General features: G+C 33.0%; 2 protein-coding genes and 1 pseudogene across 2 annotated transcripts; 2 read left to right on the top strand and 1 right to left on the bottom strand.

Moving 5' to 3' along the window:
* Positions 1-374: 374 nt before the first annotated feature.
* On the bottom strand, positions 375-1,054 carry BNAA09G05880D. Its single transcript, XM_013805653.3, has one exon. It carries the CDS (start codon positions 812-814, stop codon positions 503-505), a length of 312 nt encoding a protein of 103 aa, XP_013661107.1. The 5' UTR covers positions 815-1,054; the 3' UTR covers positions 375-502.
* A 5,304-nt stretch (positions 1,055-6,358) lies between these two features.
* On the top strand, positions 6,359-7,104 carry LOC125577747 (annotated as a pseudogene).
* Positions 7,105-7,292: 188 nt separating this feature from the next.
* Positions 7,293-9,816, top strand: LOC106366090 (heat shock 70 kDa protein 1-like). Its single transcript, XM_013805652.3, has 2 exons — positions 7,293-7,601; positions 7,903-9,816. Exons 1-2 carry the CDS (start codon positions 7,388-7,390, stop codon positions 9,630-9,632), a joined length of 1,944 nt encoding a protein of 647 aa, XP_013661106.1. The 5' UTR covers positions 7,293-7,387; the 3' UTR covers positions 9,633-9,816.
* The last annotated feature ends 2,729 nt before the right edge of the window (positions 9,817-12,545 follow it).

Raw genomic sequence — 12,545 nt, 5'->3', positions numbered from 1 at the left:
TCGAGCTGTTTCACCGATATGATTCAGCGGCTCTTATTCTCAAGCGGTTTGGGCTTATGAGGCCATCGTATGACAAAGACAATAACGAACCCCAAACTGAATGTGACGCGGCTCCAATACTCAATCGGTGTGGGCTTATAGGCCCATCATATCACAAACTAAAAAACGTAGCTCAGACTGATGTGACGTGGACAAATAATCTTACCTCATTGGCTGATTAAATTAGATGACGTGGACCCTCTGGCTGATGCTGGTATTCGGCTTTTACTTATTGTATGATTCAACGCACAGAAAGTATCACTAATATCATTCACACCTAAAATATTTCTAAATTATCATGTTAAGTCCTCGTGGTATGCTCTGCTTTCGCTCTGTTTCGTTCAAATATCTGTATATGTTATAAAATTTCTTTAATATTTACATAAATACACACATACTTACAAAAGGAAAAAAGTATGGTTCAAACAAAATTAAAAGAAGCAAAAACGTTTTTGTATATATATTAAACTTTTCTAGAGAAGTAAAAAGGTGCGATCCTGAGAACAAGACCGGGAAAGACATCATCCGGGTCATGTATATGCGGGTTTCGCTCAACTATAAACGGGTCGCCGCATTTATCTCCGATGGTGTGAAGCGTTTCTCCTTCTCCGACGATGTAGATTTCTTCACAAGGTTTATCTGAGAACTGAAACCCTCTGACCGAATCATTAGAAGCGTTATTCTCTCGAACAGATAACAAAAGTATTAAAGACAGCAACACAACAGCAGAACACCAAGCAGTGATGTCTGAAGAGGCTTTTCTTGAACCCCCCATGTCTTTTAGTTATATCAAGCTGTAATTGGAGTTTTCTAACAGTTTTGAGTATATATTGGGTGTTTGACATGCGATCGAGTGGGTTTATTTATATTGGTGACATAGGTTAGGGTACTTTCGTCTTTACTGCTAAGGGGTTATGTGTTGTGCTGTGTTGTGTTGGTTGGGTTTGAGACTTGGTCTCTTGTAGCACAGGTAACGGTAGTGACTCACTAAAGGAGATTATACTTTTGGTCAAGAAGGAGATTATACATTTATTATGAGTTTATCTTGTTTGGTTCTTTTAGAATAGTTTTGTGTCTACATCAGCCAACACTCTTGGTGGAAAATATTGAATATATTTTGTATATGCTATTTTATTTCTATAAAACTAAATGTACGTTAACAGGTTATGATGTGTAATAGTATAATTAGCTAACTGAAGGTCATGGAACGTAGTCTTCCAAAGTAGCCCGCCGTTGAATGTCACGAAAGTTATATTACTCCACAAAAGCCAACGCTCCAACTACCTTTTTGATTACTTTATTAACCTCATCACTTTCAAAATTCTCAAATTACAATAACTCTCCTTAATTTAAAGCAAGTGGTTTACCAGTGTTACCAATATTTTGGTATTTGTCAACGTCTTTTCAAATCTATTATTCATATTTTTTAAAACGAACCATTCATCTTATCAGTTGTCTGTTCCTATCATACTAGTCACAACATTTGAGGAAAGCTTACGATTTAGGAATTTACGTAATTAATCAATATTGTTCAACCATCTATTTTGCTATTAAATATAAATTTTATCAGAAATCAATGAAGACGGGAGAGCAAGCCCATGCGTTATGATAATTTGAAGAAATAAACTTATTATCAAAGAAAGATGTATTTCTCCTATATATAGCATCTTACTGAATTTCCATGTAGGGATAAATGCGTAGCAAAGTCTCGTGTTCATATTCTTGATCCTTTCAGCAATAGCGTAAGCACGTTGTAAAAACCTTGAAAAATAAAAGTGAAAAGGAAACATCTAGCCAAATAGACACAAAGCAGATGGTGGATCTGATTCATCTAACCAATGATAAGTACTTCAATCAAAAACATAACGAACCATTTATGAATGATATACACTACTAAATGTGATTATTGACACAATAAATGAGATAATGATATACTTCCGCTGTTCCTAAATATAGAATGTTTAGGAAAAAACACATATTAAGAAAATTATTTTTTTTCATCTAAAAAGTACCATTAAAACTATAAAATAATTGTATTCAATCAATTACAAAATAAATGATTAAATATGATTGGTTACACAGTTTTTTTAATAAAGTAAAAATTACATAGAAAGTTGAAAACATTTTATATATTAAAACATCAATTTTTTTAAACATTTTACTAGATTTTGACCCGCCCTTAAAAGGGCGGGTATATTTTTCGTTTTACATTTTTGTTAAAATTTAATTTTTATATTTGTTTTTTAGTCATATATACGTTTTTCTTTGTATAATATCTATCTTAAATGATTAATAAGAAGTTTTATTAATTGTATTAAAATAATTGGACCACATATATATCAATAGATCACATTTCTGTTTTAATAGTATTGATATATAATAACTTCGAAAGCCTAACCAATAATGTATTTTTTTTCAAAAAAGCCCACGAGCTAAAAAAGATCTGTAAATAATTTTTTTTGAAATGTGTAATTTTTATATTTGTGTTCTTTTGTAATCATATTTGTGTTTAGTGAAGTACATAATCATTTTTCTACATAATTATTTTTAAATTTTTACATGTTTTGCGCTTAATTTGTATATAGATACTCGTCTTATTTTAGTTTTCGTTTTGTTTTAATGGTTTAAAATAGTAAATTTTTAATTTATTTTTTAACGCTCTTGTATTGGTTCAATTTTTTTAATAGAAATGTGTTAATATGTTATGTCTGCTCATTTTCATACTTGATAAATAGTTTGCATGTTTACTGAAATAACCTATAAAACCTTTGGTCATAAAAATTAGGAAAATATTCATGTTTACCATTTTCATGGTACTATTATTCATTTTTACCACCATTAAAAGGACATTTTCAAAAATGCATTCTTCATTAAGTAGCGAAAGACTCTTATAGATAATTATTTAAATATATATATATATATAATTTCGAATTATACTTTTTCAAATTCGAACTTTTAATAAATGTTTTTTTTAACTTTCTTTAGATTTTTTTTTTATGTTTGAAACTATTTTGAAATTTTTTTATATTTTTTATATTTTTTAAGTGTTTATTTATATATGTATTAGAATCCTAAATTTCACATTTTTAAGACCCTACACCACCCCTCAACTCTAAACCCTAAGTCTAGATTAGCTAACCATAGGATTATAAATGTCGTTTACCATTTATTAAAAGTGAGAGTAAAAGTGGTTAGCCTAAACATGAAAATTGATATTTTTGACAATTTCTTTAAAAATTAAATTTTATTAATAACCCATTCCACCACTAATTAATTTAATATTAGTTAACTTTTTATATTTCATTTTAATATATACTGAGTTGATTTGTAAAATTTTTATTTTACGAAATAACGTATATTCATATAAAAATTTTATTTATGTTTTCAATATTTTATAATCAATTTATATTTTATATAAAAATAATTGTATAACAATCAAAATAGAATAATTCATTTATTTGGTGTGTCTCATATTTGTTTTAATTTATTTATAACAAACTAAAATTAAAACCAAGTTTTTAAATTGTTTTGTATTAGTTAAAAAGAATTTTTTATAAATTATTAATATAACAAATTAATGTGTTTGTTATACACGTCTTGAAAATATATATAATAACTCAAATATAAGATATTGAAATTTAAAATATTGTTGTCATAGAAAATTAAGATATTTTCAAAAATCTAATTCTTATAGAAGTTTATAAATTATTGTGATGGAGGGTTTAATAGATTATATATCTGTACTACTTCCTCAATCAAATAGTTAATGTGTTTGTTATAGACTCCAATATGCAATTTACTGTAACTGTTATTTACCCAATGCCATGTGCATTTGGTATAATAAACAAAATGAAAAAACAATTATTAATATCTGAAAATGTCAAATAATGTGTAGTGAAAAGAAGTGGATCCCGTGTATTGTGGGATTACACTAAATTGAATGTCACGAAATGGAGTATTTAGATTAGTAAAAGTAGTTACGGTTATCCAATTGTCTTTAGATTCAGTTGAACAAAAGAAATTAATATATATATAAGTTTTTTAAATAAAAAAAATAAATGGTTGGACATAACATTTATCAATAGGTCACACTGCTGTTTTAATAGAATAGATATTTAAGAACAAAGAGAATAATATTTTGAGTTTCTCGTAACAAAACTGTAGTTAAGGTGGCGAGGCGTAAGATGGTGAATAACACATCATCAAATTACTATTTTCAAAATTCAAAAGTATCACTAATGCTTTTCTTTTTATTTAGATGTTTAGATTTGTCTGCCTATATCGTGTTGATGTGCAATTGGATTAGGAAGTATGGTGTGAGACTAGAAAATAATTGAAGATGAAAATAATGGGAATCTCTAATATTGTCAATGGCGTGCGGAAAATGAGTAATCGATAGGAGCGAGGACCAACTGTTAAAATGAAATTTGGCAAAGTCACATCGGTCCATATTCTACAAAAGCAGTCCCAATTCTAGAGGCTTATATTGTCAAGAACGGCTGAAAGTGATCCCAACGTTTATTATATAATGTAAGACCATGATTTTTTTTTTTTTTTTTTTTTTTTTTTTTTTTTTTTTTGAACACAATGTAAGACCATGATTAACCCGAAATTTTTAGAATGAAGTTCTTAACTTCTACTAAGAACCTCATTCTAAAAATCCCGGGTTAATCATGGTCTAAGCATCTATTGTGTTTTCATATGCACATAGTGGCGCATGAAACGTTATAAAAGTAACATAAAATATATTTGTTTTAAAATGGTCGTGGCTCTTTTTAAGAGTTTAGATGATTTTATAATCCAACAACCCGTTATGTTCACTCTCATTTATTCAGGTACAATTTGGAGGATTTGTTTTAGCTTTAGTCGTCCAAACGTGATACATGATATGATATAATAATGCCAGAGTGATCAATAACTTCGTCATGTCTTACAACTAAAAAAAACAAATTTCTGGTAAGATACACTAATGGATGGTATCTTTTAGATTTGGTCAATTATCTAAGATCATATTTTAACAATTTTAAGATGGCTAACTTGGTTGATAGATTTACACATGTTATATGCACCATTATATATCTTATCCTCTATATGTTCACTAGGAGTTTTCCTGCACTATGCGCAGATATAAAATATTTAAAAATGTTATATATAAATAAAATTTTCTAATTTTCTATTTTACTTTTATTAGTTTAAAAAACAAAACCATAATGTAACTGTTTTTAGTTTGATTTATTCAAGTTTACTTTGACCCTTTAATTTTGCATTACTTAACTTTTGATAAAAATAATTGAAATTATAAAGTTACTTTATTATATTATTCTTTATTTATTTACCATTTTTAAATATGTCTATTTGTAAATATATAAATTATTTCTAATAATATATACATTAAATAAAAATAACTTATATACGTTGATAAAATATATTTTAAACTACACTTATTTTAATAATAAAAATATGATTCATATATTGATGTAAAATTTTAATATTCGTAATTATTATTTATCTATAAAAACATATTATTTTAATAGATATAAAAAAGTTATTAGGTATCATAAAATCTTACCAAAATAAATATTTACTGAGAAAAAATATTTTTGATATAAAATTTATTAGTTATTACTATATTATGAAACTTTTCCAAAAATATAAATCTGTATATAGAAAATCATTATTATTATATTTAAGAAATCTTACCAAAAACATAAATCTAAATATAGTAAATTTTACATGTCACAATTAGATTTATGCCAGATCATATTTCTTTTAAGCCATGTCATCATTTTTTGTGAAAGTTAATGTAGTTATGACACATATACAAATCACTTCTCAAATATAGTCTAGGGGATTGAGAAACATTACAATTTTTTTTGTATCCATGTATCATTAATAGAATAATTCTTAGAATCCTTAGAGAAATATGTTGGTCCATCTAATTATATAATAAACTTTTATTAAACTAACCATAAATTTATTATTAATGTTCTTTATTATTTTTTAAAATAAAATTTACAGAATTGCCTAATGTGGCTAACATATATATGACAATTAATGATTTTGAAAAGATTTAATAAAAATTAGTGTATCTTCTATAATGTTTGTTTAAATTTAAACTATTAAAATAATTAAACAATCACCTTATCCATATAATAAAAATTCAGATTTTTCTGTATGTGGATTATTAAAATAATTAAACAATCACCTTAACCATACAATCACACAACACCTTTGGTCGATCTGGATTATTTGCTCTCCTTCTCGTCTAGTGTAGTAGAGTTCATGTGTGATTTTAATTTTCTGATTGTTGATCGTTGTGATGTTACAGATGTTTGACGATTAGGACTTCAGATTCGTTGCCAATTTTCTCGGCATTTTCATCTTCATACTGGTCATTGCTTACCATTTTGTGGTGGCTGATCCAAAATTTGAATGAGGTTTTTGTATTTTGGTTTCTTACTACAAAATAGTTATTTATGTGTTGGAATCAAACATGTCTTTAGCATTCCATAGAGTCGACATGTTTCGCCAGTAGTATCTTTGACAATGTATTTTTTTATGAATAAATAAAAGACTTTTCATCATTCAATTTTTTTTTAATCATGCGAGTTACTTGTTTCAAATACTGTTATGTAAATTTTTAAAACAAATGGAAAAAGTACATTTTATTTGGGTCAAGAGAAAAGAAAATAAACATTCGCTGAGTTTTTCAAAGGGCAAATCTCTAAAATAGCACTTTTTAAGTTTATATCACAAAAATAGCACTCAAAAACTAAAATGACCAAAATAGCATTTTAACTTTTGAAAAATTTAAATTTTTTTATTTTTTAAAATTTGAAATCTTATCTCCAAAACCTCACTTCTCAACTCTAAACCCTAAAACCTAAACTCTAAACCCTAAACTCTAAATTCTAAACCCTAAACCCCACCCCTTGAGTGCTATTTTTGTGACTTTTGGCCTTAAATGCTAGTTTGAGAACAAAAACTTGATTTAGTGCTATTTTGGTCTTTCTTTCTTTTTTCAAATAAGGAAAATTACAATCAGCATATTTAGGAAGAACATTGAATAATAGTATAATACTCACCCGAAGAGAAAAAAACACACGCACTCCCCCAACACTAAAACCCACAAGTATAGATAGCTCGGCCCATTCTGCCAACACTAAAACCCATAAGTAAAGCTAGCTCGGCCCATTAACCTCACAGCCATCGAACATTCTCGAACCCGTCCCTAAAGTCCTATATAAGCAAATCTCATTCTTCCTAGTTGTTACAAATCTCAAAACCTAGCCGCCGCCGCCCTCTTACTTCTTCTCTGTAGCTCTCATTCTTGCCGATTATTAATATAATGTCTGGTAAAGGAGAAGGTCCAGCGATCGGTATCGATCTCGGTACGACCTACTCTTGCGTCGGAGTATGGCAACACGACCGCGTTGAGATCATCGCTAATGATCAAGGTAACAGGACCACCCCTTCTTACGTCGCTTTCACCGACTCCGAGAGGCTCATCGGTGACGCCGCTAAGAACCAAGTCGCCATGAACCCTATCAACACCGTCTTCGGTACGTTTCTATTATTTTATTAATTAATTAATTCGAATTTGTCTTACTCGTAATTGCTTTCATGATTCGGTTATTGATTCTATCAGTAGATGACGTGTTGATTCTTGTTAAATTAATTCGAATTTATTTGATGCGGTTATTGTGTGTACGTGGCAGTTGCTAAGAGGTTGATCTTGTTAAGTTAATTCGAATTTATCTGATGCGGTTATTGATTGTTGTTGTGTGTACGTGTCAGATGCTAAGAGGTTGATCTTGTTAAATTAATTCGAATTAATTTTAATTGTTGTTGTGCACGTGGCAGATGCTAAGAGGTTGATAGGTCGTCGTTTCAGCGACAGCTCTGTACAGAGCGACATGAAGCTGTGGCCGTTCAAGATCATCGCCGGACCTGCGGAGAAGCCAATGATCGTCGTCAACTACAAGGGCGAGGAGAAGCAGTTTGCGGCCGAGGAGATATCCTCAATGGTCCTCATCAAGATGCGCGAGATTGCAGAGGCTTACCTCGGCGTCACCATCAAGAACGCAGTCGTCACTGTCCCCGCCTACTTCAACGACTCTCAGCGTCAAGCTACAAAGGACGCTGGCGTCATTGCTGGTCTGAACGTTATGCGTATCATCAACGAGCCCACCGCTGCGGCTATAGCCTACGGTCTTGACAAGAAGGCGACAAGCGTTGGCGAGAAGAACGTGTTGATCTTTGATCTTGGTGGTGGTACTTTTGATGTCTCGCTTTTGACTATTGAGGAAGGGATCTTTGAGGTTAAGGCTACGGCTGGAGATACTCATCTTGGTGGTGAGGACTTTGACAATAGAATGGTGAACCACTTTGTTCAGGAGTTTAAGAGGAAGAGCAAGAAGGATATTACTGGAAACCCGAGAGCTCTCAGGAGGTTGAGGACGGCGTGTGAGAGAGCGAAGAGGACTCTTTCCTCCACTGCTCAGACCACTATTGAGATTGACTCTCTCTTTGAGGGTATTGATTTCTACTCTGCGCTGACCCGTGCTAGGTTCGAGGAGCTCAATATGGATTTATTTAGGAAGTGTATGGAGCCTGTGGAGAAGTGTCTCCGTGATGCTAAGATGGATAAGAGCAGTGTGCATGATGTTGTTCTTGTTGGTGGATCCACTCGTATTCCCAAGGTTCAGCAGTTGCTTCAGGATTTTTTTAACGGGAAGGAGCTTTGCAAGTCTATCAACCCGGATGAGGCTGTTGCTTACGGTGCTGCAGTCCAGGGAGCTATTCTCAGTGGTGAAGGGAACGAGAAGGTGCAAGATCTTCTCTTGCTTGATGTCACTCCTCTCTCACTCGGTCTTGAGACGGCCGGTGGTGTGATGACCACTTTGATCGCGAGGAACACAACCATTCCGACAAAGAAGGAGCAAGTGTTCTCGACCTACTCTGACAACCAGCCAGGTGTGTTGATCCAGGTGTTTGAAGGGGAGAGAGCGAGGACCAAGGACAACAACCTCTTGGGAAAGTTTGAGCTCTCTGGAATCCCTCCAGCTCCACGTGGTGTCCCTCAGATCACTGTCTGCTTCGACATTGACGCCAACGGTATCCTCAACGTCTCTGCTGAGGACAAGACCACCGGACAGAAGAACAAGATCACCATCACCAACGACAAGGGTCGTTTGTCCAAGGACGATATCGAGAAGATGGTTCAAGAGGCTGAGAAGTACAAGTCTGAGGATGAGGAGCACAAGAAGAAGGTGGAAGCCAAGAACGCGCTCGAGAACTACGCCTACAACATGAGGAACACCATCCAGGACGACAAGATTGGTGAGAAGCTACCGGCTGCGGACAAGAAGAAGATCGAGGACTCTATTGAGCAGGCGATTCAGTGGCTGGAGAACAATCAGCTGGGTGAGGCTGATGAGTTTGAAGACAAGATGAAGGAGTTGGAGAGCATCTGCAACCCAATCATTGCCAAGATGTACCAAGGAGCTGGTGGTGAAGCCGCTGGGATGGACGATGATGATGCTCCTCCTGCCTCTGGCGGTGCTGGCCCTAAGATCGAAGAGGTCGACTAATCTCTTGATTCTTGACGTCTCTCTTATCTCTCATTATTATTAAATCTCTTTAAAGTACTTTTTGTGTTGGGCCTTTTTGATTGGTCCGTTGTGCTATTTTTTTTGTTTCAACTTTTTTGAACTATGGATTCTCTGGATGTTCTGTCCAGCTATGATAGATAAGTAAACGTTTTGGCTTTTCCTATCTTTGTGTTCATTATATTGATTGATCTGTCATTACATTGGAGATTAAAAATCTCGGACAAATATGGAACACACTCCATAGATTTTTAGAATTAATTGACTTCCTAGCTAATAGATCAGCACATGAGTTTGTGGCTCGATTCCTACCTATAAACAAATTGAGTTGCTTCAAAATGATTCTTCCAAGCTGCGAAGGTATATGAATAAATTGAGTAAGGCCTAAGTTGATAAACTCACGCCTTATTTTCGTTTAAACAATTTTCTTCCTCTTTTATGCCAAAAAACAATTTTGCGCTCGTAGCTTGGTGGTAAAGGAGGTACAGCTGTACTGCCCGCCACCCGGGTTCGAGTCTTGGCCACAACGGATTTAACATCCCTTCCGTTGGGGCGCTGGACCCCTTTCGGGGGGATAGTTGGGAATGTGGCTGCCCAGATACCAGAGTTATCAAAAAAAAAAAAAAAAAACAATTTTGCTTTTTCAAAAAATAATGCTACTGAAATCATCAACTACTGTAATCTTTTAAGATTGAAATTTATAAACCATACATAGAAAAAAAACAAAGAGACAAAAATTACACACGGACCAAAAGTAAATTTAAAAATGTTACAATTAGGACACTCTGCTTATGCTTATTTCCCAACATTGTATACAAATGGCTTCTACAAAGTACATAAAAACATGTTTCATCACGTCAACTTAAGCTCGCCTGCTCCTCTGAGGTGGTGTTGTGGCCGTAGACAAACCCTAACCTCGTGTTCTTCCTCCACTCCTCCCCTCCCAGTGAAGTCCTTTACCCAACCAGGGCTGGGTCTCAACGTTGTTCACCAGTCAAGCAACATTCTTCTTCGCTGCTTCCAGGAGATAAAAACTCTTTCCTCTTCTTACTAACATTGCTTCCTCCTACTCCATGTCCTGGAGATTGATCTGATGAGTCACCATTACTGCTGAAAGAAGCGTTGTTGTTCAAATGCAATCCCGAACCGTTAAGTTATCTTCTTGGCGTTGTTCAGCGACACGTGAGGCTGCCTCTCGAGCCGAAGTCGCTAGCGTCAGGTGGGATAGTGAACTTCAAATCTCTACCCGTCAGCTCCATCCACCTCGGGGAAGGCACAATCCCGATCCCGTGAAGACACTGAGGGTTCGAGAGTCCCCTGTAATGCTTCCTCTGCATTCTGTGAGACCTAACAAACCATTTTGAAATTTACTCTGAACAATTTCTTTTGATAAAAGCTTTGAACAAATATTGAGTGTTATTGGAGCTTTTGTAATATATAAAACATAATTGTGTGAGTTTGAGTGGATGCGGGATAGTGGAGAGAAACTCACTTGAAAACATGTATTGCATGACCAAATAAAAAGGTTGATGATACATAAGATTGTTTTTTGTTCACATGAAATATAGTAGAACTTCTATAAATTAATAAAGTTGAAACTTTAAAATTCTATTAATTTATAGATATATTAATTTACAAAAGTTTCCTTATTTAAAATTTTGATTGTAAAATATATTTATTTTAAGATAAAAAATATATTTGATTTTAGTATATAGACATTAATTGTTATTCTTTGAAATTTGACATTTATATTAATTTATTATACTATTCGGTGTATATAATATATATATATATATATTACATAGAATTTAAATGTAGTTTTAGATATAATATTACTAAATCTCATCAAAAATATATTAATTGTTAAGAAAATATAAAAATAATTTCGTTGTGAATATAAAACAAACAATATAATAATAGGTTTTTACTTATATAAAATATGTATACATATAAACTATTAATTTATAATTTTAATGGGACCATATATTTACATAAAATTTTATTAAAAAAAATTATTATTTTATCGATTCGTGTCAATTTTTTAGCCGGTCTAAGTTAAGACTGGCGAAATTTATTAATTTATACAGATCATTAATTTATTAATTATTAATTTATAGCGGTTTATTGAATTTATAAGCCCTAACACACAAACACAAACCTCAACAAAGAATTAAAACCTATGTCGAGTTGGCTTTATTGTCTGAATTTTTTTTTTTTTTTTTTGGTTTACTGTGGACAAAAATCAGGCGAGGAGGGATACATAGTGAAGCTTCAAGCTTTAGTGAGAGGATACATAGTGAGAATTGAGAAAGCAAACTTCAGATATGCTTCGAAGGATAGGATGCAGATGTTAGTTCGTCTCCAAGCTCAAGCTCGTGCTCGAGCCTCTCGTTCCTTTCACTCCTCAACCGCTCTACTCTTCCCTTCTTCATCTTCTTCTCCGCGTTCTCTCCACAAACGTTGCGTTTCAAACGCTGATATCATCTTTATGGAAGACGAAGATAAGATTCAAGAAGTGGGTACTTGGAAGCCTCGTCATCATCCCAAACCGTTACGTTCAGATAGAAACAATGAGTCTCCGAGTAAAAGACAAGAATCTCTGTTGGGTTTGAGAAGTACAGAGAATAACCCGAACTACATGTATTAAAAAGCTAAAGTCCTGTCACAGAGCGCGCCTAAACAGAGGCTTGAGATCTCTAACGAGACTAGTGGCTACAAGAGATCTGTTCATGTACAGTATTAGTACTACACAGCTGTTGCAGAACATAGTTTGGGCGTTGGAGGTCCTGGTTACTACGGATGAAGAGCTTCGGATCGATTGAATAGGAACCAGATCGATAAATCAAGGATGCATTCTTCGTTTCTTATCAAGGAGAAAAATATATAACACTGGAT

This window comes from Brassica napus, chromosome A9, assembly GCF_020379485.1.
Source record: "Brassica napus cultivar Da-Ae chromosome A9, Da-Ae, whole genome shotgun sequence".
NCBI lineage: Eukaryota > Viridiplantae > Streptophyta > Magnoliopsida > Brassicales > Brassicaceae > Brassica > Brassica napus.
This window is presented reverse-complemented; position numbering and strand designations above follow the sequence as displayed.